We start from the raw sequence: 26,491 nt of genomic DNA, 5'->3' as shown, positions 1-26,491 counted from the left end.
TGAGGCAAATGCTATCTAATCTATCATAATGGGGCTGTGAAGATCAACTAGCTTGTAATTTTTCTTTACCCAAATAACTACAAGGGTTAATATTTTATCCCTCGAAACATTAAAAACTTAAAAGGAATTAAACCCATGGCAACATGGACAGATCTCAGAGAAAAGCAAGTTATAGAACTGAAAGTGTGTTTTGGAATATGTGAACAACACATTGAATAGGAGAGAAGTGGGTCTTGGAATGGAGAGCAAATCTCTCTGTTGTAACAGCTAGGGTTAGGCTGGAGTCAGGAACCAGGAACTCCATCTGGCTCTGCGGTACAGGTGGCAACGACCCAAGTACTTGAACCATCACCTGTTGCTATCCAGGTACAAAGCAGGGAGCTGGATTGGGAGCTGGGTAGATAGGACCGAAACCAGCACTCTGGTGTGAGATGCAGGACCAAGCTGCCCTCCCTGTTAAGCATTTTTCTGTATCTACTGAAGTCTCTTTTTAAGGTAGTAGATTACATTAACTGATATCTAATTAATGAAGTGATAATTACGTGGTTTTATCCTTAAGCATATTGCAAAGTTTTGTGTCCTGATATTTTTCTTAGGAATTTGCTCTTAAAATGTCCAGTTACTAGGGCCTGACACAATAGCCTAGTGGCTCAATCCTCACCTTGCCTGTGCCAGGATCCCATATGAATGCTGGTTATATCCTGGCTGCTTCCAGTTCCGACTGTGGTCTGGGAAAGCAGTAAAGGATGGTGTAAAGTTTTGGGACCCTGAATCCATGTGGGAGACCCAGTTGAAGCTTCTGGCTTCTGGCTTTGGATTGGCTCAGCTCTGCCAGTTGCAGCCACTTGAGGAGTGAACCAGGCAATGGAAGATCATACTCCCAGTCTCTCCTCTCTGTAAATATGCTTTTCCATGAGTCCAGGCACGGTAGCGTAGTGATTAAAGTCGTCATCTTGAATGCATCGGGATCTCATTATATGGGTGCCGGTTCTTATCCTGGCAGCCCCGCTTCCATCCAGGTCCTTGCTTGTGGCCTGGGAAAGCAAAGGAAGGCCAAAAGCCTAAGGACCCTGCACCTACGTGGGAGACCCAGCAGAGGCTTCTGGCTTCGGATTGGCTCAGTTCCAGCCATTATGGCCGCTTGGGGAATGAATCATCAGACGGAAAGCCTGAGCTTATCCGAAGCCAGGAGCCAGGAGCTTCCTCCGGATCTTCATGTGGGTGCAGGATCCCAAGGCTTTGGATCATCTTCCACTGCTGTCCTACGCCACAAACAGGGAGCTAGATGGGAAATGGAGCAGTCAGGATATGAACTGGTGCCCTTATGGGATCCTGGTGCATGCAAGGCGAGGACTTAGCCACTAGGTTATTGTGCCGGGGCTGGCATCTGGATTCTTAACCCATAAAAGTTGTTCTCTTGCATCCTACAATATACTGAACCTGCACTGTTAAACACTTAAAATGTACTAGTTACAATTGCTCTGTTATGTGAAAAATGTGGTTGTAAATTGCTTCAACCCTGCAATATCAAACATTGGAGCATACTGTGTTGGCAGTATACTTCTACTTCCTTATACTGATAGAGATTTTGATTTGTTTGGTTTTACTTTTCAATAAAACATCCATTTACAACTGCATTATTAGAGTGTACTTCTCCAAGTTATGGTTTGATTATGTTCTTCAAAAGTTCATGCATTGAAAATTAATCCTCTGATTCATATGTTAGTAATATCAGGAGGTGGGATCTTTTGGAGCGAATTAGGATTAAAAGAGGCCTTAGAGTGATGATCCCAACATGCCATTAATGGTTTTAAAATCAGAGGAAGGGAGCAGTATGGATTTGGTCTAGCAGTTAAGATCCTACTTGGGGCTCAGTGTGGTAACTTAAAGGCTAAGGTACTTGCCTTGCACATGTGGGGATCCCATATGAATGCCGGTTCATGTCCCGGCAGCCCTGCTTCTTGTCCAGCTCCCTGCTTGTGGCCTGGGAAAGCAATAGAGGACAGCCCAAAGTCTTGAGACCTGGCACTAGCATGGGAGACCCAGATGAACCTCCTGGCTCTTGCTTTTGGACTGGCTCAGCTTCAGCCATTATGGCCACTTAGGGAATGAATCAACGGATGGATGAGCTTTCTCTCTGTTTCTCTTCCTCTCCGTATATCTGATTTTCCAATAAAAATAAATGAAGCTTAAAAAAAAGAGACCCTACTTGGGATGCCTGCATCCTATAATTGGTGTGCCTAGGTTTGAGTTCCAGTTTTCTGCTAATATGTATTTGAGAGGTAGCAAGTGAGGGCTTAAGTGCCTGGCTCCTAGCTTGGCAGAATCCAACCTCTGCTGTTGTAAGCATCTGGGAGAGTGAACCAAATCATCAGAAATCTCTGCCTCTCAGATGTTGTAGTCAACTACAATTAGTGGCAGGAGTTGCAAATCTAAAACCAGTATTTCTCATCAATTGTTTCTGTGGCAGATGAAGACAGGGGCTAAATCAAAGAGGCAAAGGAAACAAATTAATAGAAGCATATATTTTAATAAATATGTAAATGAAATTATAACCTTTTCATTATAGATAAAGGAAATTAAGTATTATCATTCCCACTTTAGGGACAAAAACAGACAGGACATGAGACTCATGCCTCTATCACACTGCTCTAGTCAGCCTAGGATATTAAGAAACCTGTCAGGGTGATCTAGTCAAGATCAAAAGTTAGGAATGATGTAGGGGAACAAGGGAAAGAAAAAAGAAGAGAAAGGGGGAACAAAATGAAAAGGTCATGTCTTAGGGTCTCAGTGTAAGTCTGGATCTCATGCAGTTAAGCCACAGAAAAGGAAAAATTTTCCCAGAGAAGGAAGTTGAGAATTCATAGATGACTTCTTGTGACCTAGCATTGGTAAAGGTTACCTTCCCTCCATCATAATCCAGAGCGACTCCAATCTGCCTCGGGCAGTAGGACAGAATCTGGAAAGGATCAGAGCCAGTACACACAGAGACCCCAGCTGGAGACAGCTGCAGAGTCCAGAATCCTTCCTCAGGGCTGAAGTGGAGAAATCCTCTTCTTACCACCGACTCTCTTGCCACCCCTACTACGCAGAATTTGAGCCATATTCCGTTTCCCTGAGGCCACTTCTGCTCCAACTCTTCACGCTCATTTCTATAGCCAGGAGCACCATATGCCTCATTGACGCCTAAGAATCCACTAAAATAGCTATTGCTGACCATGTCCCTGACCCCGCCTCTGCACCTCGTTGCTTCTTCCTCCTCCTCTGCCCCCCACCAGATTCTATCCACTTCGACTTCCCAGTACACTTTGCCCCACGTGAAGCCACTGCTGCCCAGCACACCAGGCTCAGGATCAAAGCGCTGGCCATGCTGGCATTTGTTCATCCACGAGCCAGTAAATATCATACTCTTCCCATTTGGAGACACTGACAGGTAACCATTGGCTGTCTGAGAATTCAGGACGATCTTCACTGTAGGGATAAGGGGATAAAAGTGTGGTATAAAATATGTAAAGGACATTTGACCCGCGTGCTCTGGGGCCTTTCTAACAGTGAGGAGAGCCTCCCACTGGGGACCAAGACAAAGAATGCTTTAGACCTTGTGCTCATACTACTGGTGGTTCCCATATCTAGAAAATGGAGAGAACGTGGGAAGGAAATACAGAGGCACAGGCAACACGATGACATCCAGGAAGAGAAGGAGAGAGGAACTGGAATCATTAAATCTGGGGAAAGCACCCCAAAAGTTTCTGGTTTTGAAAGCTGAGGGTTCATAACAGAGAGGTATGACACAGACCTTGCTGTTTAGGGAAATGATAAGGAGCTTAGTGAAGAAATGGAAATTTCACTTTGAGGGGAAAAAAAGTCTACCCTTATTTCCGCATACTCACTTGTTTTGTATTCCAGATCCTTCATCAACTTTCCTAGAGTGAATGGAGAAAAATACAGTGAAAGATTCTACCACCGCATATTACTAGGGCAAATTTTCTTGGTGTCAGCTAACCTAATTTTAAAAGCAGACATTAGGTAGTCTTCTTATGCCTGGCTTACTTTATTTATTAAGTATCCTCAAGGTTTACCCATGTTGGAGCACATCTGGTTTCCCCTCCCTTTTGAGGTGAAACAAGATTCTGCTTCATGGTTATACTGTATTTCCCTTATCCATTCACCTACAGATGGATGCTTATGCCTGTAGGCTATTGGATAACAATGTGGGTATATGAAAATCTTATTAGCATTCTGCCTTCAACTCTTTGGGGTACATATCCAGAAATGTGGTGAACAGATCATATTCTATTTTCAGATTTTTGCGGGGAACTGCCATGCCGTTTTCTCAGCCTCTAAATATATGTATTCTTTACTTTTATATATGAATTTTGGTTTTTTTTAAACCAGCTCTGGGGGCCCAGTGTGATAGCGTAATGGTTAAGGTCCTCGCCTTGAATGCACCAGGATTCCATATGGGCACCGGTTTTAATCCCAGAGACCCTGCTTCCCATCCAGCTCCCTGCTTCTGGCCTGGGAAAGCAGAGGACAGCCCAAAGCCTTGGGACCCTGCACCCGCGTGGGAGACCTGAAGGAAAGTTCCTGGCTCCTGGCTCTGGATTGACGCAGCACTAGCCATCGCAATCACTTGGGGAGTGAATCATCGGATGAAAGCTCTTCCTCTCTGTCTCTCTTCCTCTCTGTATATCTGCCTTTCCAATAAAATAAACAAATCTTAAAACAAAAAACAAACCAAACCAAACAAAAAAACAGCTCTTCCTTAGTCTTGGCAGCATTTTTCGGCTGTTGCGTGGAAAGACTCCCTGGCTTGCACTGACTGTGATTCCCTTCCCAGCGCTCTGACTGGCCTGAGTGACTTTGCACGACAGCAAAGGCAGAATCAAAATCAAAGGGAATATCAGAAAACAGAACCCCCAGGCTCGGACCCCTCCCTTCATCCATTCCTTTACCATGGAAGACTCTGAGTCCTTTCTCTAAAGAAAGAAGTTTGTCTGAAAATTCTTCAGCCTGTTTTTTGATTGCAGGATTGATCGGCTTTTCAATCCAGAACTTCTTCCTGGGATACCTAGAGAAAGTACAGCCACAGTGGGAATTGCTAGCAGAAAAACATGCATTTGTACTGTCCCCGCATGTGCGGGGGAACCACCCTGCCACACCCACCACAGGCCCCAGGGGCAGAGAGTAAGCACAAAGCTTCCAAACGTCAGTTCCAGTATCAAGGAGTAAGTAGGCAGCTCTGAGATAGGGCCACTTATACCCCACTATGCCATTTATATAAAATGTTTAAAACAAAGGGTCATCTTTCTTTTCTTTCTTTCTTTCTTTCTTTCTTTCTTTCTTTCTTTCTTTCTTTCTTTCTTTCTTTCTTTCTTTTCTTTTCTTTTTGCTTTAGAAGTACTTCAAAACATGCTACTAATGTTATGATTTTTAAAGAAATTATTTGAAGATGAATAGCAAATAAATGAAAATTAAGATGAAAAGATGAAACTTTGAATTTATTTTTTAAGATTTTAAAAAAGATTTTTTTTTTAATTGGAAAGGCAGATATACAGAGTGGAGGAGTCAGAGAGGAAGATCTTCCATCCAATGATTCACTCCCCAAGCAGCCGCAACGGCCAGAGCAGAGCCAATCTGAAGCCAGGAGCCAAGAGCTTCTTCCGGGTCTCCCACACGGGTACAGGGTCCCAAGGCTTTGGGCCAGCCTCCACTGCTTTCCCAGGCCAGAAGCAGGGAGCTGGATGGGAAGCAGGGTCTCTGGGATTAGAACCGGTGCCCATTTGGGATCCTGGCACGTGCAAGGCGAGGACTTTAACCACTGTGCTATCGCGCAGGGCCCTGAATTTAATTTTTAAAAGAAGTTTTCAATTTTAAAATTGAGATTAAAGCTGGGAAGAAACAAATAGGCTAAATACAAAATAAAATAAATCTGAGGTCTTGATCTTATTGTCACATGGGTTTGAATGCAAAGAAGAAAAACATTCAAACAATATAGGGTAATTTATGTTATCTAAAATGTTATAATCTATAACTAAGATATAATTCTCAAAGATCAGGCAGGAGAAAAAAGCAAACCTACAATTTGGAACACATTTCTATACGGGTCTGTAACTGACCTCTCTGAGAGGATCATTAAACCGTCTAGGACATACTAAACAGTCAAAAGGCAAGTATGAAAACCAAACAAAATTACAAAGGAAAAAATCTTGGAGATAGACTATGAAATTCTATTTCAAGAAAACAGTGGCTGCATTTATTTTCTTTCTTTTTTTAAATTTTGTTGATTTTTATTGGAAAACCAAGAAAGAGACAGGGAAAGACAGAAAGATCTTCCATGTGCTGGTTCACTCGGCAAGTGGTCGCAGTGGCCAGAGCTGAGCCCATTCAAATCCAGGAGCTAGGAGCTTCTTTTAGGTCTCCCTTGTGGGTACAGGATCCCAAGGTCCTGGGCCAACCTCTACTGTCTTCTCAGGCCACAGTGATGGAGCTGGAAGGGAAGGGGAACAGCTGGAACATGAAATTTAGTGGCGAGGACTTTAGCCACTAGGCTACCATACTAGACCCTGCACCTTTTTCAAGTGTTTGAAACAATCATAAAAATTTATAACATGGAAATTTTGCAGATTTTTAACAACAGATGAAAGCAACACTTTAATTGCAAGATTTTAAAACTATCAAAACAAAAGCTATATTGAAAAGCAGCATTGATGACAATTATTTCCTTAAATCCCATGTTAAACAACAAATGAAATTCAAAAGTTCAAAATAGGGGCCAGTATGGTGGTGCATTGAGCTAATCCTCTGCTTGCAGAGCTAGCGTCCCCTATGAGCCCCCGGTTCATGTCCTCACTGATTCACTTCCTTTCCAGCTCTCTGCTAATATACCTGGGAAAGCAGCAGAGAATGCCTCAAGTTCTTAGAGCCCTGCACCCATGTGGGAGACCTGGACGAAGCTCCTGGCCTCTGGCTTCTGGCTTCAGATCAACTCAGCTCTGGCCATTGTGGCCATTTGGGGAGCAAACCAGAGGGTGAAAGACTTTGCTCTCTCGCTGTCTCTCCTCTTTCTGTAACTCTGCCTTTCACGTAAATAAATTCTAAAAAACAAAGAAACAAAAAATGGCAGAAAGCAAATGATATAAAAGTAGAAATTCACAAAATAAAAAGTATTTATACATAAGAAAAATTCACACATTTAGGTATATAATTTTGCCTATGCAAAAAACTTTAAAAATGCAGGTGAAATGGCAATTTTCTAAAAGATATACATACTAAATATTCCTATTAAATAAAAGCCATCAGAATGTATTTACTAAAAACAAAACAAATTGTTTATGAGAGACATAGAAAATACAGATTCAGAAATAAAGAATAGAAAGAGAACTACAGTAACTTTATCAGACAAAATAGGTCAGGCAAGAAGTATTACTCATTCTGTGTTGGCCTCATTCCTTAATTGCTCATCTGTGACATGGCTGCCCAGTGTCCCCAGTCAGGATCTGGTAAGGCAGCTCATTCCTTTCCTTTCTACCCATTTGCTTCCACAGACCAAATGCTTCAAGAGCCCGGGATGTCTCCAAAGATGAAGGGTGGATAATCAAAACTCCTGTCTTTTGACACTGGCACTGCTCCATTTTCCATCCAGCTCCTTGCTTGGGAAAGCAGCAGAGGATGGCCCAAGTCCCTTGGCCTCTGCACCCATGTGGGAACCTCTGAAACAAAATCCTGGCTTCAAATCTGCTCTGCGCTGGACATTGAAGCCATCTGGGGAGTGAATCAGCAGATGGAAGGTTTTCTCTCTCTCTCTCTCCTTCTTTGTAATTCTGCCTTTCAGTTAAAATAAATACATCTTTTTTAAAAAAAAGCCTGACTTTTTGAATGTGTCCAAAGCTCCTGAATATCATGTGGCTGTAAGCTTGAAAACTGCTCATGTTAAGTGTTAACATATATTTCCTCAGACCCAGTACCAGAGACTTCATGAATCCTGTGCCCTGTACGTGTGTGTGTGTGTGTGTGTGTGTGTTTCCGCCCTGTGAGCAGGCAGAGCACAGGAAATCATCACTGCTGAGCACGGAGGACAATCTGATAATATAATGTGCTTAACAGAGGAAACTGTGGTCAGAAGCACCTGGGAACCCTAAGGGAAAGGATAGTATGAAAGGAAACCGGTTTCAGAGTTTTACATTTTTTCCAATACTCTTTTACAATCTGCCATTTCATTTCTCTTAACTCACTGCCATCCTCACATAAATTTCATGAAAACTTTTCCCAGCACCCTACCCATATTTCACGAAATGCCTTTTCAACTATCCTACCAGGAACCCCTTTTCCAGTTCTTGTCAAACGTAAAAAATAAAGAGAGAGAAAACAAGGGGATATCATAAGTATTTTTTAAAAAATGTAAGATGCATTTACCTGCTTGATATGTCACTTGGGTCCTGAAAGAAGAGGACAGACTGTCAAAACAATCAGGTTCTCAGGAGGGAGCCCTCACCAGTCCCTGATGGGCTCAGCAGCAAGCGGTCACAGACTGCAGAGGACGCTGTTCTGACGGAGCCTGCTCTGCTGTGCCCCATAGGACCAGCTTGCAAGGGACCATGCCCCTCCCTCCTACCCTCTCCTGAGCACTAGATCCCTAGGAAACCTCGTCAGTTACACACAATCTGCTAAGAATCTCCCTCTGTCTAGCAAGTCAAGACTGAAATCTCAGGCAGCCTTGGAAGGCTTCTGTTCCACTGAGTCCCATTCGAGCTCTGGCATCTTCCCGGTAACTCGTTCTACCAGAGAGGTAGCTCCTTTCACCCTGCTCACATGGCTCCTTCCTGTATTCCTACCACCTTTCCGTCCCTAGCTTTCTTTGTACCCACATCCCCCTGCCCACATCCACCCAGTTTATCATCACGTTCATTTACCTCATTCTAACCAATCCATTTCCCTCTTTCTTTCTGATTCAACTTCCTTTCTGTTCAGCTCTTCCTTTCTGATAATCCAAATCCATACATTTTCTTCAAGGCTAACATGAAGAGCTTATTCTTGTGTTAAAATTTTCTTGATTAAATTCTAACTTTCCTAGAATTCCCGTGGCTTCCAGTCAGGTCACAAGATTTAGCATTCAATTATTCATACATACCTTGATGCTTTAGTATATGGTTACATGTTATAGTCCCTTGCCCACTGCAAGGGCTTCAAGTCTATTGGCTGGCTGATGGATTTGTTAAAGAACTCAGAAAACGAGAATAAAATTTTGTCTCTCTTGAGAAAACACTACAGCTTGGAGCAAAAGGGTTCAGATGCGGTTTGGCTAATGCCTCACCTGCAGAAGTTCGAGGGCTGGCTGCCGAGCCTTCTTCTCCAACTCAGAGATCAGAGTCCCGAGCCGGACCACTTCCTCTAAGCCTTTGGTGACACAGCTGTCCCTCCCTTCAGTGAGCTCTTGCTCCAGTCTCACCAGCCACTCCAGGAGACACTGCTCCTTTTCTCTCAAGAACTGATGGCTCAGTTCAAACACTGTAGCAATGTCTTGCTTGTAGTTCTGGAATTTTGTCTACAGTAAATTCGGAAAGAGAAAAAGACAATACTTTTTTTTTTCTGGAAAGTTAGCAAGCACCAGAGAGTTGAGATTTTCTGGGGATATGTTTAGAATAAGAATTTTATCCATTACCCTCCTTCCCCCAGCCTCAGCACACACACACCCTGACCCCACTCCCATGCACACACAACATTCTCTCTAAACTCAAAACTCACCAGCAGGGCTTGAATTTCATCCTGTCCTGTAGATTGAAAATTCTGAATTCTATCCCTGTCTCCCTTCAGTACCTTCAGATGGCTTAGAATTTTACCCTATGGAAATATACATAAATAATTTCAAACTCAAGGTAGAAATGACCTCAATAAAAAAGGGCACACGAAGAGACTCCAGGATGAAACTAGACAATGTTTAACCTTATAGTGTATAGCAAAAATTACAATTTCCCTTCTAATTAATGATGAAGAAACAAAATGAGAGATGCACTGGCTTAGAGCAATTGTCTAGAAGTGAGATAAAATAGTAATAATGTATTATTACTCAACCATTGAGACTTATGCTATAGTTCTTATGAGAATACTTTAAAAAATTGTGGAAAATAGAATGTAAAAACAAGTTATTTTGGTGTAAAAGTTCTCAGAAATTCATATGTCATATTTTTATAATATACACTTCCCATAAATTTTTTGAGTATCCCCAAACACACATATGTATTTACTAATATTTTCCTTTTTCATCAAAATTATACTTTAAAAGTCAATATGAAAAGAGAAGACTAATCCTGAATTGCTGAAAGAATGACTAAATCTGCTTTAAGACTTTTGTCAGTCAAGGAGAAAAGGGACATGTTAATGCAATTCTTATTAGAAAATAGGAGAAAACATTCTAGGGCCCAGCATGGTAGTCTGGTGGCTAAAGTCCTTGCCTTGCATGCACCAGGATCCCATATGGGTGCCAGTTCTCTCTATCTCATTCTCTCTGTATAACTGCTTTTCCAATAAAAATAAATAAATCTTTAAAAATATAACTTTACAAAAAAGACCTGTCTAGTATCCCCAGAGAATGTAACATTTCTCTTATTATTAGGTTATTAAAGAAAATTAATAATGGAGATTTTATAAAAGATATGATATACTCAAAAATATTTCTACAAAAGTTATTCACAGGAGAAGGCACAATTTCCATCAAGAAGGGTCCTCAAAAAATACATAGAAGACACATATTTATGGAACCAGCATTGTGGCATGGTGAGTAAAACCGCCTATGATACAAGTATCCCAGATGGGTCTCAGTTCATGTCTTGGCTTCTCCAACTTCTACTGTAGCTTCCTGCTAATGGCCTGGGAAGAACAGTGGAAGACAGCCCTAGATTTTGGGCTGCTGCCACCAATGTGGGAGACCCAAATGAAGCTCCTGGCTCCTGGCCATATAGCTTGGCCGAGCACTGGCCATGTGACCATCTGAAGAGTGAACTAGCTGGTGGAAAATCTCTCTTCTTTACTTCTGACTTTAAAATAAATAAATAAATATTCTTTAAAACAAAAGCAATTAAAATATACATTTATGAGAAGAAAGTGCATAGGTTTCAAAGGTTTCCCTTCCACAACAAAAATAAACTTTTCGAGTTTTAGTTTGTGGACTGGCATTGTGGTCCAGCAGACTAAGTTACCACCTTCAATGTCAGGATTCCGTGAGTGGCTCTTTGAGTCTGGCTGCTCCGCTTCCCATCTTGCTCCCTGCTTATGCGCCTTGGAAAACTGCAGCAGATAACCCAAGTATTTGGTCCTCATCATGCGTTTGGAAGATTCAGTGTTCCTAGCTCCTGGCTTTGGTCTGTCTCAGCCCCCCAGTGTTATGGCCACTTGGGAAGTGAACCAGTAAATGAAAGATCTCTCCCTTTCTGTGTAATTCTGCCTTTTAGTTAAACAAGTACATCTTCAAGAAAAAAAAAAATCAAAACTTTCACAATCTTTTTTAAGTACTCTGTCAATGCTGAGAAACAGCAGTAATACTGGTATCCTCTTTTGCTGGTTGAGTTTTGGTCTGAATGCCTTGGAAATCAAAATGGCAAGGCAATGGGACTGCCATAAACTGATACAGAAACAAATCATGTTTTTGTTTTTTTAAACGAAAGTCAGAGTGGCAGTTTACCGCGAACTTTCATATTAAAGCATCTGGCCCATCAACTCATCCCTGTTGTGATGTTTACACTTACAAATTAAAACAGCACAAGTGAGGTGAGGATGCAGACAGGAAACCTTGATGCACAGTTGGACAGCTGGTGGGAACACAAACTGAGGATCCTTACAAAAACAAAACAGAGGCTCCTCAAAAAATTAAAAATGTAATTACTGTATGATCCAGAAATTCTATTTCTGAGCATTTATTCAAAAGTAATTTGGGATCTCAAAGAGAGATCTACATGCCATGTTCAGTGCAACATTTTTCTCGTAACAAACCTGTGGAAACAAGCTAAATGTCCAGCAATGGATCAATGAATAAATAAAATGTGGTCTACACAAATAGTGAAATATTATCCACCCTTTAAAGGAAGGGAATCCTGTCATTTTGACCATGCAGATGAACCTAGAAGACAGTACTTAGTGAAATAAGACAGACACATACTGTATGATCTGACTTGCACGAGGTTCTGAAATAGTGGAGCTTCTATGACAGAGTGGTGGATGCCAGAGGCTACTGAGTAGAGAAACAGGGAGGTGAAAGAGGGACCAGAGTTTCCGTTATACAGGTCAGTTCTGGAAATCTACTCTAAAGCACTATACCTATGATTAATATTTCTATATTGCAGACTGAACATTTGCAAAAAGGGCATCTTAAGTGCTGCTACCATACACACATGGAAAGAAATCATACAAAAAAGGGTGTGAGAGGAGACTCTGGGTCATGATGGATACATGTATGGCTTTGACAGTGGTGATGGTTTCACAGGTATATTCTACCCCCAACTTAAAAAGTCATATTCTGGACCCAGTATGATAATCTAATGGTTAAATATTTGCCTTGCATGCTCAAGATCCCATATGGATACCAGTTCATATCCCAGCTGCTCCACTTTCCATCTAGCTTCCTGCTTGTAGCCTGTGAAAGCACTGAAGGATGGTCCAAAGCCTTGGGACCTTGCACCCGTGTGGGAGACCTGGAAGAAGCTCCTGGCGTTGGATCAGCTTAGCTCTGGGCGCTGTGGTCACTTGGGGAGTGAAATAAGGAGATAGAAGATCTTTCTATATCTCCTTCTCTATATATCTGCCTTTCTAGTAAAAATAAATAAATCTTTTAAAAATTATATATGAAAATTGCACCTTTAAAAAAATTGACCTTATTCTGAAAATTCAGAGCTTTTCAGGGTTACAAGGGCAGAGCAGGGGATCCTCACCCGAAAAGGTTGTGCAGCTTTCTCCAAGAGAATGGCAGTGTGGTGCCTGTGCTCCCAGGACTCGCGGCACAACACGCATAGGATCTGCTTGTCGTCCTTGCAGTAGTAATGCAGCTTCTCCAGATGTCGCCTGCACAGCTTTTCTGCTTGCTGCTCTGGGGGTCTTTCTTCTTGGGTGTTTTGCTCCTCATCTATCTTCATTCTCCAGATGTTCTCCACCAGGCTGGCCATCTGCCACACGTGGCGGATGTTCTCTTTCTTAAAAGCTAACTTGCAGAGAGAACAATGTAGTGCGTGCTTTGAAGACTCACAGACCTTAATGATGCAGAGGTAGCAGAAGACGTGACCACAGTCGATGGTCACTGGATCCTTCAAGAAGTCTAGGCAGATGGAGCACAACATCTCATCCTCCAGGTTCCTCAGCAGGGAGGCAGCAGCCATGATCATCCAGCTTGGGGTCTGCAGAACTCCCCTGCACAGTGAGACTCACTTGCTAGGAAGACATAAAGAGAAAAAGGAAGTTGTGAATTTCACAAATGTCTACACGGGACTAGGAGAAAAAGAGTGTTATGTTCAGACTATTCTAACTTTTCCCTCAAAAATTTAGTTTCATTCTAGGGCACTAATCAGAAAAGGTTCCTTGCCTACAGGATTAGATGGGTGTTAATATCAAGCAGCTAGTTCTGCTAAAAACGTTTCAAAGTGAAACCATAGCTCGAAGTGAGCTCAGAGATCTAATTAAGTGGAGGTACTTACTCAGGTTATGAAAGAATAAATTTGCAAAATGGTCCAAAGAGCATATTGCTGAGCTCTTAATTCAGCTCAATAAAAAAAAAAAGTTTCAGTTCTTGTTCTGGCTACTTCATTTCTCATCCAGCTCCCTGCTTATGGCCTGGGTAAACAATGGAAGGTGACCCAAAGCCTTGGGACCCTACACCATGTGGGAGACCTGGAAGAGGCTCCTGACTCCTGATCTGCTCAGCTCTGGCTGTTGTGGCCATTTGGGGAGTGAACCAGTGGATGGAAGATATTTCTCTATTTCTCCTTCGTTCTGTAAATCTGCCTTTCCAATTGTGTATATATATTTAAGTTTCCTGCAATGGAAAATAAGAATTACAACATTTATAGCTGCATTCTAAAATTCATCTAATAACAAAAGAATTATGCATTAGAAATATCTGTGGTCAACCACAGGTATACTATTCATTCTGAGACATCTCATTATCACAGTTTAAACTATTTTTTAAACATTGTTGAAACTTCTCAGTAAGAGATTCATTCACATCTCAGTCTCTTTTGTACACACAAACATACAGAAAAATGACTACTATTTACTCTTCATTATTTGTATCATGTTCTGATTTCAAAATTATTATCCACTTTTAAGATGTTAGAATTAAAGAAAAATGTGATATTATCATACAAGGCACAGTAACCTGCACTTTGGAAAACAATTGGTCTCAATCACTACAACTTTGTCACTAACCCTCACACTGCCATCTCCACATCTGGTCAATGAGATGAATAATATAATATTTGAGAAAACATTTTTACTGTGTTATCTCAAAAGCAGAAAGGAGATAAAAGAGAAGAGATACATGAAACTTAAAGCTCATGTAATAAGAATTATCCAATCTAAGGGTATAAAGCAGGAAAAAAACCCCACAAAAACAAAAGCAGGGACCTGGTGGCTTCTGGAACAATCTCAAGAAGTCCAACATGCACAGCTTAGAGTGCCAGGAAAGGAGAAAGAAGCTGTTGAATGAATATTAATGAATGGTCAATGGCCTCCCAAATAGGGCAAAAGACAGATTTATGCCAAGATATTAATACCAAACAAAGTAACTTCAAGGAAAACCACATCAGATATATCAAACTCAATTCACTACAGACTAATACAGACTGAAACAGAAAACAGAAATGTTGAAGGCAGAAAGAAGAAAACAGCGTTTCACATCAAGGGCATAATAACTGAAATTCTGATAGATCTCTCAGCTGGAAACCACAGAGGCCACAAGATAGTAGGAAAATAAGCATTAAACTAAATTGAAAGTCTAGTTAAAACTTACACAAAGAAAACTACAGGCCCATGTCTTTACTAGTGAATTCTACTGGGCATTTAAAAGTAAATGCTAACTTTGTACAAATATTGTTCCCCTGTGCCTTTATGCGCAGTCACAAAGGAACTTGTCTCACATGCATTCATCTTTTTTCTTGCTCTTCCTCTCCAAGGAGCCAGAAGAACAGAAGGGATGCTCATTCTCTGGGGCCTTGAGGCACCCTTCCAGCCCCAGGCTTGGTGGGCTCACTATTCCCCGTGACACCCAGGTTCAGCAGACAGACAGACAGACACAGAAAACTATTGTAAGGAAAGGAACTTTTATTACAAACTCTGGTGTATTAAAAAAATATTTTATTTTTATTTGAAATGCGGAGGTTAAGAAGGAAAGACAGACAGATCTTCCATCTGCTGGCTCACTCCCCAAATGGCCACAGTCACCAGAGCTGAGTTGGTACAAAACTAGGAGCCAGGAGCTTCTTCCATGTCTCCCACATGTGTGCTAGAGTCCAAAAACTTGAGTTATCCCTGCTACTTTCCCAGGGTACAAGCAGGGAACTGGATGGGAAATGCAGTAGTCAGGACTCAACTTGGCACTCTTATGAGATGCCAGTGCTACAGGCAAAGGCTTAGCACCAGTGACTCTGTTGTATTAACAACAATCTTAAATCAGCCCAACCATCCCATCCACATGTTCATTCCATCTTTCCTCCCCACCTCTTCCTGTTCAAAGGAGTCTGTTAGAACTGCTGCTATTGGGTGGGTTTGCACTTGATTCTTCCAAAACATTGGAGACAACCTGTCTTGCAAGCAGTAGGTTTCTACAGAAATGTGATGTCAGAATGATGGAGCGCTATCAGAAATATTTTAATCCATAGTCAGTTATCTTGTATAGGAAGTAAGCTAGTTCACAAACGTGTACCACGAAACAATAGCCTTTAACTTCTCTAAAACCAAATTTCCTATGGGAGCTAGAGGTTTTCTTCTTTTTTTTTCTTTTCTTTTAGTCCATCATCATTTTCTTGCCCCCTATCCCCTCATCTGTCAAAATTTTTCCTTGATGCAGAGCATTTACTCATAAACTGAGAAAGATTTGAGCTTTAACTCCGGCTTAGCTGGTGAGAATCAAAATTTCCTCAAACTACAATTCATCCTGAAGGATAAAGGTTGTATTCCTTGGTAAGTGCCCACTTCAAGTCACTAGGGCAATGTTAGGGGCTCACCCCTCACAAGGGAGTCCTCCCAGATTAAAACAGCTTCTACTTTCAGGGAGGGGAGCTTCCTGGCTGCCATTTTGGCTGCAAGATCTGCGGATCGATTGCCCTCACCCATTTCTCCTTTCCCCTTTCGATGTCCCTTGTGGTGTATCCTGGCTGCTTCCCTGAGAAGAGACACTGAATGGTAACAATTGATCTCTGATGATATCTGATAAGGGACCTACCTATGGTGAAGAAGTGTTTCTGCTTCCAAATGCGCACATGGGTATGAAGGGCTAGACAAGCACATTTAGAAATGGTATAAATACTTGCCCTTATATCCTTGCTTGGCTTGAGGGCTCTCATCGGCTCTGCCTGCTGGGCACCTGCACCCTTGGGAAGAAGTCATCTTTGCATATGCTGCTCTGGAGGCCCCTTGTCTCAAGGCTTGCTACTTCATTTCAATCATCCATCCTCATTTTACACAGCATTCACCTTCCACAAAATATCTACAACACATTTACCTCATTTTTTCTTTCTATCCAGAAGGTTATTTCCAACAATATCCTCTTTCTTTACCTTCCATCACCAAGAGTACAGTCTCATGCTTGTACCCTTCTCCACAACTTTCTTCCTATCTACTGGTTCCTGTGGCCATACTTAACCGAGGGCTAGCAGAGTTGGGTCTTGGAGTGTGGAACATTGGTGCCCCTGTCCTTTGGGAAGCTGAGAACAGCATCACCACCTTCTTGTCATATCTCCTCAGTGAGAGCATGAAGGAGAATATCATCCACAGCAAAATGTTTGGCTCTCATCTGAAACATCATCCAGTTCAGTCACCTTCAAGCTATCAGAGCAGCTCCAGTGAGGCAAGAGCAACCAGCATGGGCTTAAACAATTGATGAAAAACAAAAATACAGACCCAAGACAGAACACAAACTCACATACCTAGGAAAACACTCCCCTTGTCTGATCTTCAACAAAAGTCCACATGGAGTCGATAGCTCCAACAGAATGGTGGGCTCAAGAGTTATACCAGTGCTAGAAAAATGGCAGAGTTGATACGGCATCAAAATCATCCCACAGGGGCAGCACAGTGACAAAACAGGTTAAGCTATAGATGGAACATTCTCTTTTTCCCTCTTTATAACTGCCTTTCTAATAAACAAAATGTTTAAAAATGCAAAGGCTAGGGGTTGTAGCCAGATCTCAGATCGGGCATGTCCCTTCCCGCAAGTCCATCTCAACCCTGGGTTAACTACTCACAAAGTTTGCCTGGATTTAGGGTACCCAGGGAGGATGACCTCCACGTTTTGTTCCTCCTTAATTCTCTCATCCCCACATTCAACTTCATTTCTTTGGTTTTCTTTCCATTGTTGGGTACACTTCTAAGGTACATCTCTCTTAAATGTTACATAGCACCATAGGTGACTGAACTTTAAAAGCCTGGTGTGGAGGTGTCCTCAGGTAACACTATCAGCTAGCACTGAATTCACTGGGTGACTCCCAAGGACCCTTGGGCCCTTCCCAATAAACCAGGAGAAGTAACATGTAGGCCATAGAAGGGTTGCTCTTACGACAACTTGTGAAGACAGCAATACCCAAGGCCCTAAGATATACTCAACAGCAGACCTGAAGGAATTCCCAGGTTGGCATAGGCACTTGCTGACTTTTTTTTTTAAGGATTCATTTATTTTTATTGGAAAGTCAGATATACAAATAGGAGGAGAGACAGAGAGGAAGATCTTCCTCCACTGATTCACTCCCCAAGTGGATGCAACGGCTTGGAGCCTCTTCCAGGTCTCCTGCATGGGTGCAGGATCCCAAGGCTTTGGGCAATCCTGGACTGTTTTCCCAGGCCACAAGCAGGGAGCTGGATGGGAAGCAGGACTGCTGAAATTAGAACCAGTGCTCATACGGGATCCTGGCGCATGCAAGGCGAGGACTTCAGTCATTAGGTTACTGTGCCAGTCCCAACATTTGGCTTTAATTCATCTCTGATTTCCCCACAGCTCGCCAAACCCCAATAAAGGGTGGTGACAACAATAACACTAATAATCATCCCCCAAATTCCAGTGGACTGTAGAAAGGATTAAATGTAATCAGGTAAATTTATGAAAAACTACTCTCACAAAGCTAAATGTCCTAGAGAATACTGGTTATTATTTGCACACCATACAATCAGGACTCCTGTTCTTGTTTTAGTCATTATCTGTGACCCCAGGCATTCAAGGCTGCCCTCTTGTCTCTTTCTGTCCTGTGTCAGCTCCTGGCACTTCCAAAATGCTTGGCCAGGCCCCGCACTCCTCTCCGATGCGTCCCTACCGGTCTGATGACTGGCGACCCAGCTCTGCAGCACTGAGCCATGCAGCAACTGTGGCTGCGCCAGTATCCCCTCATCAATCCCGCTGTCCTCTGCGCCTCCAGCATCCAGGCCGCCCGTCTCACCTTGGGACACCTCCCCAAACCCGTCTCACCTTGGGACCCCTCCGGGAATCCTGTATGCAGGCAGTCCAAGGCCAGCAGCCGTTGCCCTGCGTGCCACCTGCAAGTCTACCTTCTGACTGCTCCCGCCCAGGTCACCACCACCAGCAGTTGTGCCAGGTGGATGGGGGGGGGGGGGGCTACGAATGCTTTTATAATAATTTTCTGTTTGTTCCGTGCTGCAAGGTTCAACATTTCTGGGAGGAAGTTCTCAAAGGCGCTGTAGTCCCATTTTACAAGTCAGTTGAGCACAAAGCCATCAGGCAGGCAAAGACAACTGCCTAAGATGGCGGCCTCCAACCGTGCAGTCCCTGGGGGCCTGCTGGGAAGCTCAGCCTAGTTGCCTGGCAACCCAGAGCCATGTTCCCAGCAGGACCACAGATTCCTGTGACGCAAAGGGGAGGATGTCTGGCCCTTGGCCATCTAGATGAGTAGGTGCTTCTGAAATTCACACCATCTATTGCAGTTTATATTTAAGATCCCTAGTTCACTCCCATAGCACTTTTGGAGATGTCTTACAGGCATTTGTTGTGAACCCCTCAGATTCTCAGAACTGCTCAAAGCTATTTAACATCCAATATGGGAGGACTTAGAGGGATACACAGTGAAGGCTATAGGAGCTGTAGCCGAACTTGTAATGTAAGACTCAGGGGGCATAAATGAGGTATCAGGGCGGGAGAGCAAGGTGAATGAACTGGGACACATGCCCAGCCATGTGCTAAAACTGGTTGACAGCCATATCCGTTAGTATGCTAGAATTCTTGCCATGTATTTTTTTTCCCCCAAAGAATATGTGAGACATTAATAACCTTTTTTGGGCCAGACTGCCCCTCTGTATATCTGACTTTCCAATAAAAATAAATAAATCGTTAAAAAAAAAATCTCAGACTACCAATGTCTGATGACAACATGCAGCCAATTAGTGGGGACAAAAGTGAAGTTTTCCAATATCAAATATGTGGTCAAAGATGGAACACAAGGAAATGCTGAAAACTTCATGGAAAATGAAATTTAAAAAGTAACAAAATCAAGTTTAAAATACTTTTTTGTTTTTTTGTAAAATTTGAGTGGTAGAGGAGAGAGAGCATGCCTATACAGTGGTTCATTCTCAAACACCCTCACGAGAGCAGAAGCCTGGAACTCAACCCAGGTCTTCAAGAAGGTGTAAGACCCAAATACTTGAGCCATGAGCTGTTGCCTCCCAGGGTTTGCACTGGCAGAAAGTTAGAATCAGGAGCTGAAGCTGGGAATCAAATCGAATTGCTAGACTAAATGCCTACTCTTCTAACTGTAAATTTTAAAGCACTAAAAATTTAAAAATAAAAAGGAGAATCCTGGGGCCCACCCACTATCAGAGTGCTGGAGGGGTCCTCACCTCTAACACTCCTCTGCTTCCAATTCTAGCTTCCAGCTAATGCCATTAGGAGAACTGAGTTGAGGGTCAAGCTCCTGGGGGGTAGGGTTTAAGAGAAGGAACTTGGTTTAGTGGATCGAAGATTGCTTTCTGTCGCTGTCCCTCTGTCTTTCAAATCAAAATAATGCTTAAACAAAGATTGGACCACAAACAAAATGGCTAGTATAAAAACAATAGAGAAAAAATCAATGTAATCAAAACAGTTCTTTGAAAAGATGAACAAGATTGATAAGCCTTAAGCCAAACTGGCAAAAAAAAAAAAAAAAAAAATTAAAAGACACAACTGTGGTCCAAAGTGAAAATGGGGACATTACTAGCTATCTATCTTGCAAGAGTGGTTTAATGGCTGCCTGCACAGTAACCTAACGGCTAGAGTCCTTGCCTTGCATGTGCCATGATCTCACATGGGTGCTGGTTCTAATTCCAGCAGCCAGCTCCCCATCCAGCTCCCTGCTTGTGGCCTGGAAAACAGTCCAGGATTGCCCAAAGCCTTGGGATCCTGCACCCATGCAGGAGATCTGGAGGAAGTTCCTGGCTCCTCGCTTTGGATGGTGCATCTCCAGCCCTTGCAGCTGCTTGGGGAATGAATCAGAGGACAGAACATCTTCCTCTCTGTCTCTCCTCCTATTTGCATATCTGACTTTCCAATAAAAAAAATCTTTTATAAAAATAGTGATTTTATGTCAAAAAGCTAGGTAATCTAGAAGACATCAAGAAATTCCTCCTCTTAGAATTATCAAGTTCATTTGAAAAAGAAATAAAAATGTCACCAGACCTGTCACAAAGCGATTGAATCAATGATCAAAAATGAGTCATAAAAAAATCTTCATGGGTAAACTTGATCAAACATTCAAAGAAGAATGGATATTAATTCCTCTCAAATTTTTTCAAAATGTTGAAGAGAATATGTATTTTAGGCTGTCTTTCTTTGTCTCTCAAGTTAAAAAACAAATGGTGGTTACTACATCTATTTTTTCATGTGTGAAGATTTGTGTGTATATTTCCCTCTTCTTATTTTGTATTTTTATTATTATTTTACGATACAGTTCCATGTGCTCTTCAATTTCCTCTACCCCCTAAGCCCCTCCCTCTTCCAGTAATTTCTCCCATAAACAGTATCATTCCTCACAAACAGTCATAAGTCCACCATTGTGGGCATGGGAATTGAAAGAATCCATCATTACTATTGTCAAAATATATTTGTTTCAGTGGAAGTCCATTTTTGATCTGGAAGTAGAGATGCATACTGCATTGTATCCTCACATCTGAATATAATAGTCTCCATTACACAGTTACTATACATTCCCTGAAATAAAAAAATCACAAAATAGTCAACAATCAAAAACTGATCATTGTTGGTGAAGTGTGTCTCCTTGTAAGCAACAGATAGATGGGTTTTGTTTTTTGATCCAATCTAAGTTATGGTGTTTGATTGATGTGTTTAAGCCATTTACATTCAGGGTTAATATGAATGGGTGGTAATTTTGTCCTGTCATTTTACCAATGATTTGTTCATTGTTTGATATAGCCTTCTGCTGTTATTTTACTGGGATGTTCTTCACATTTGCCTTTGGTTTCGGTGGGTGCTATTCCTTTTCTCTGTCAAGAAAACATCTTTAAGTATCATTTGTAGGACAGGTCTGGAAGAGGCATATTCTTGGAGCCTTTTCTTTACTGTGAAAGAATTTTATTTCGTTTTCAAAGACAAAAGAAAGCTTTGCTGGGAATATTATTCTCAGCTGATAATTTTTTCCTTTTAGAATCTGGAATATGTCGCACCATTCTCTTCTGACCCATAGAGTTTCCTGTGAAAGAGGTCAGCTGTGAGTCTGATTGCTGTTCCTCTCTATGTCAATAGGTTTTTATAATGTGCACATTTAAGGATCTTTTCCTTATGTTCGAAAGAAGAGGGTTTGACTGTCATGTGTCATGGTGAAGATTGCTTCTGGTCAATTCTGTTGGAAGTTCTGTGCCCTTCCTGAATGTTGTTTCCCAATTCTTTCTCCAGATTAGGGAAGTTTTCTTTTATTATTTCATTGACTATATTTTTTGTAAATATTTATTTATTTATATTGGAAAATCAGATATACAGAGAGGAAGAGATACAGACAGGAGGAGAGACAAGAAGATCTTCTCTCCAATGGTTCACTCCCCAAGCAGCCACAATAGCTAGAGCCGAGCCGATCTGAAGCCAGGAGCCAGGAGCTTCTTCCTGGTCTCCCACACAGGTTCAGGGTCACAAGGCTTTGGGCCATCTTCGACTGTTTTCCCAGACCACAGGCAGGAATCTGGATGGGAAGTGGGGTTGCTGGGACATGAACCGGCACCAATATGGGATCCCAGTATGTGCTAGATGAAGACTTTAGTTACTAGACTATCATGCTGGGCCCCAGTGAATATATTTTAAAACTCAGGTTCTCTTTCTGTGCCTTCTGGAACTCCCATAACTCTTGCATTTTTCCTCTAAATAGTATCTCTTCATTCTTGAACACCTTTTTTTCACTTGACCCAGCTCTGCTTCCAGCTTCTTGTTTCCCCATTGCGATGAGAAATATCTTCCAATTCTGAGATTCTTTCTTCCGCCTCGTGTACTTTCTTATTGTGATTTTACACTGATTTTTATGTTTTCTCTATTGCATCCTTAATTTCCAATAATTTGGTTTGATTTGTTTCAGTGCTGCTATTTCCTGTGTGACATATTCCTTAATTCTTTGAACTCATTCCTGTATGTGCTTCTCATTGTTGATAAGAAGCTTTATAACAAGTTTTCTGAATTCTGTATCCCCTATTTCTCGATGTACTCAGTTAACTCTGAGGTTGGCAAAGGCTTTTGCTCCTTTGCAGGGGAGTCCTCAATAATATTCATTGTGCCTCTGTCTCTTCTTTTGCTTTTGGTCATTGTACTTCTGAACTCTGAACTCTGTCACCTACAAGTCTACAGTTCGATTTCACTTATTGCGGTTGGTACCCAATTCTTTGTAGTCACTTGTGCCACTCCCTCCAGCATGTTTCAGGTCTGGGCTCTTGTGACAGACTCCCAACACAGTGTTATTTTCCCTGTGGGCCAGTGCAATGTCCTAACCTGGAAGTGAGTTTGCTCCCTACAAACCCATGTGCAGCGCACTGTTGTCCTTGAAGTCTCATAACCTTTGCCATCCTGTACAAAATGGTGCCCGATGTGCCACTTGTGGAGTTCTGGATCTGCTAGCCATTAGTTTTGGGCTACCTGGACCTATTTTGTGTGAAACCTGTAGGATGCCATGTCAGTGCAATTTACTGAGCCAGAAATGAGTTTTCTCCTAGCTTAGTACATGCAGAGTCCTGTCCCATATTGCCTCCCTACACAAAATGACATACCCCATGGTGGCTCTAGTGAATGTCTGGGCTATGAAACCCATATTGTTCCCACACTGCCTATTAGGATCTGCTGCTCTGTCTCTGCTACTGTCAAATTAAGCTAATCTGCAAAACAGGCAGTTCTTTGCCTGGATTCACCTGCTGCACTCCTGATGAACCCCTGTTTCCACCTGGTTGCTGGTGGCACTCTGGCCACCAGTGGATCTGATCACTGCTCTCTGAGTGCCACTGAGATGTCTGGTCACTGCAGCACCACACCATTGTGTCCACTACTTTCCCATGTTTGTTAGCCTCCAGGTGCCCTTCTACCAATGGCCTCTTCCTGGAATGTGCCCTCTCTGCTACATGCTGGCTAATGATTCTGTCTGTTTAAACATGTCCTTACCCTATTCTGCCATCTTGATTCTCCATGCTTTAATTGTAATCTTCACACAGAAGTCTAAAAAACTCAAATCTACCATGTTCTATTTAGCAATAATTTCTTGGATATAAAAGTATAGGCAATGGAAGAAAATAATAGATAAATTATATTACTAAGTTAAGAGCTTTTGTGCATCAAATAATACTGAGAAAGCAAAATGACAATGTGCATATGGGAAAAATTGTAAGTAATATAACTGGAAATGTCTTAATATCTGGAATGTGTAAAGAACTCCTTTGACTCAGCAACAAGAACATAATTCAAACAGGAGCAAAGACTTAAATAGACATTTCTCCAAAGAACATATACAAATGACTGATAAGTACATGAAAAGGTGTTCACCACCATTAGCTACTAAGGAAATAAAATCAGAACTACAGTGAAATACCACTTCACAGCTATTAGAATGGTTACAGGGTGCTGGCATGGCTGCAGAACAGGCTAACGTTTTCATCAAGAGCGCCAGCATCCCTTATGAACACTGGTTCAATTTCTGTATGCTCCACTTCTGATCCAGCTCTCTGCATAAAGCATAGGAAATCAGCAGAAGAGGGCCCAGATGCCTGGTCCCCTGCACGCAATTGGGAGGCCCAGAAGAAGCTCCCTGCTCCCTGCTTTGGATCAGCTTAGCTCCAGTCATTGAGGCCATGTCGAGAGTGAACCAGCAAATGGAAGCTCTCTCTTTGTCTCTGTCTCTCCTTCCATCTCTGTAACTTTGTCTTTCCAATAAAGAGAAATGAATAAATTTTTAAAAAGATAATGGTTACAATATTTTTAAATGGAAAATAAACAGTGTTGACAAAGATGTGAAGTTGGAAACTTTGTGTATTGCTGGTGAGCATGTAGAATGGTACAGCCACCATGGGAAATACCTTGGTAGTTCTCCAAAAGTTAAACACGGGGGATGATTGTTGTGGTGCAGTGTAAACCCAAGCTGTTGTTTAGAATATCCAAATTAGAGAGGCAGAGCATTCTATTTCAGAGTGGCAGTTTGAGTTCTGATTCTAATCCAACTCTGCCGAAATATCTTGCCAGGCAGCTCAAGCACTTGAACCCCTGCCATTCACAGAGGACACCTAGAAGGAGTTCTTGGCTTTGACTTCAACCACTCTTGGCTGTGACAGGAATCTAAGTGTGTCAGAAGATGAAAGATTCTGTTGCAGGAGATCAGTCTCTTTATATGTTGCCAGGGAAGTTGTTTGGATTTCACACCTAGTCCTTAACTATTGATGAATTATCTTAGCCTTTCCCTAAAAATAACGAAAGCTCCCACACACAGCCATCCATTTCCATTAAAAAATAATTCCTATTTCTCCACATTTTCAAGTGATTCATACATTGTCTTCACCAGTACATTTCCTCCCACTGTACTTTAACCCAGTTCTCCAGCCCTGGAAATTTTAACAGTTGCACTCCTACCTGTGTGGGTGGTATCAATGTTTCTCCTGCCACTAGTAATGAGGAAAGCCAACAAGCAAGTTATAGACCTCTAAAATTCTAGCTTAAAGGCCACTTTCTCAGATCCCACTTCCAGTAGCTTCTATCCCAGATTGAATTTCCTAAGTAGCAGATCCTGAAACAAGGATTATTGTGAAGGAAGTTGTTAGAGAGTACTATCAGAATCAATATCTGGAAGAAGTGAAGGAAGTATTGGGCACACAGAAAAGCTGGACCGTGATACAGTCACAGCCAAACCATCAGCAATCTGAGCAGCTGTGGAGCAGAGATGGTGCAGCAGAGTCACCCCACTGTGGGGCAAAGGCAGTAGCTGTTTATAATCCCACATTGGCTAGTCATGAGTGGTAGGCTGCCCTGGGAAGGGGCTGTGACCTTGAGCAAGGCAGTTCTCATTGGCAGAGGGCACTCTTTGGAAAAACTGTGAACTCTTAGCCACCACGACTCTCAGCAGCTGAGGAAATAGTGTGGAGTTCTAGAGGAGATGGTAGGTCAGAGATTCTGTGAAGTAACTGTCACTATTCATCTTGTGGCTGTATGAATCATTCTGTGGCCTAATCAATGGCCATGAACACCATGGGGGAATGGTTCAATTCAAGTGCACTTCTGCATCCCAACAAGATGGCCTAGTGGTTAAACCATTTCCTTGCATTTTTTTGGATACCAGTTGTGTCCCGGGTGCTCCACTTCCCATCTGGCTCCCTGCTTGTGGCCTGAGAAGGCAGGGGAGGATGGCTCAGGGTAATGTATTTGGGAAGGCAGTAGATAATGATTCAAGTACTTGGTCCCTTGTCATGCATGTGGGAGACCCAAAGGAGTTCTGGCTTCTGGCTTCAACCTGGTTTGACAGCTCCTGGCTGATCCCAAGACAGCATGGGTTGGTGTTTGACAGCTGCAGCTGAGCCGGGATCTGACAGCTTCAGCACAGCTGCTGCTGGACAGCTCCCTGGTGGACCCTGAGGTGGCGGTAATTGCCATGGCCGACTGAACCGTGTGGAAAGCTCTTCTGACACCTTTAGTGGTTGGTAATTGGCAGCTTCTGACAATTTATGTTTCCCTGGCTCCATCTAACTCACTTACCTGCCATGGGTCAGCTGCAATTGGCCCATAGGATAGCACAAGCCAGACTACCACCCTTCCTGCCCTTCTGTGCATGGTGCAAGCCCATCTCCCATGCACCAGCAA

At 42.4% G+C, this 26,491-nt stretch overlaps 1 protein-coding gene across 3 annotated transcripts in view; it reads right to left on the bottom strand.

The window, feature by feature from the left end:
* Positions 1 to 2,510: 2,510 nt before the first annotated feature.
* The window catches only part of LOC121161226 (tripartite motif-containing protein 26-like), a 34,895-nt gene continuing 10,914 nt past the window's right edge, over positions 2,511 to 26,491 (bottom strand). The window contains exons 1-8 of one of the 3 annotated variants that reach the window (XM_040987529.1): positions 13,236 to 13,603; positions 12,921 to 13,151; positions 9,745 to 9,840; positions 9,314 to 9,544; positions 8,416 to 8,438; positions 4,956 to 5,071; positions 3,891 to 3,923; positions 2,511 to 3,471 (exon numbers count right to left, since the gene is read on the bottom strand). In XM_040987529.1, coding sequence (XP_040843463.1) covers positions 2,780 to 3,471; positions 3,891 to 3,923; positions 4,956 to 5,071; positions 8,416 to 8,438; positions 9,314 to 9,544; positions 9,745 to 9,840; positions 12,921 to 13,151; positions 13,236 to 13,367 — 1,554 coding nt within the window. In that variant the 5' untranslated portion in view covers positions 13,368 to 13,603 and the 3' untranslated portion in view covers positions 2,511 to 2,779. Of the gene's footprint in view, positions 3,472 to 3,890; positions 3,924 to 4,955; positions 5,072 to 8,415; positions 8,439 to 9,313; positions 9,545 to 9,744; positions 9,841 to 12,920; positions 13,605 to 26,491 lie in introns of those variants that run through there. The other 2 variants (XM_040987528.1, XM_040987530.1) reach the window with 2 other exon arrangements.

Source organism: Ochotona curzoniae, unplaced genomic scaffold, assembly GCF_017591425.1.
Source record: "Ochotona curzoniae isolate NIBS_2020 unplaced genomic scaffold, NIBS_Ocur_1.0 contig_4751, whole genome shotgun sequence".
Classification (NCBI taxonomy): domain Eukaryota; kingdom Metazoa; phylum Chordata; class Mammalia; order Lagomorpha; family Ochotonidae; genus Ochotona; species Ochotona curzoniae.
The sequence above is the reverse complement of the archived record's forward strand: the minus strand, read 5'-3'. Positions and strand labels throughout refer to the sequence as shown.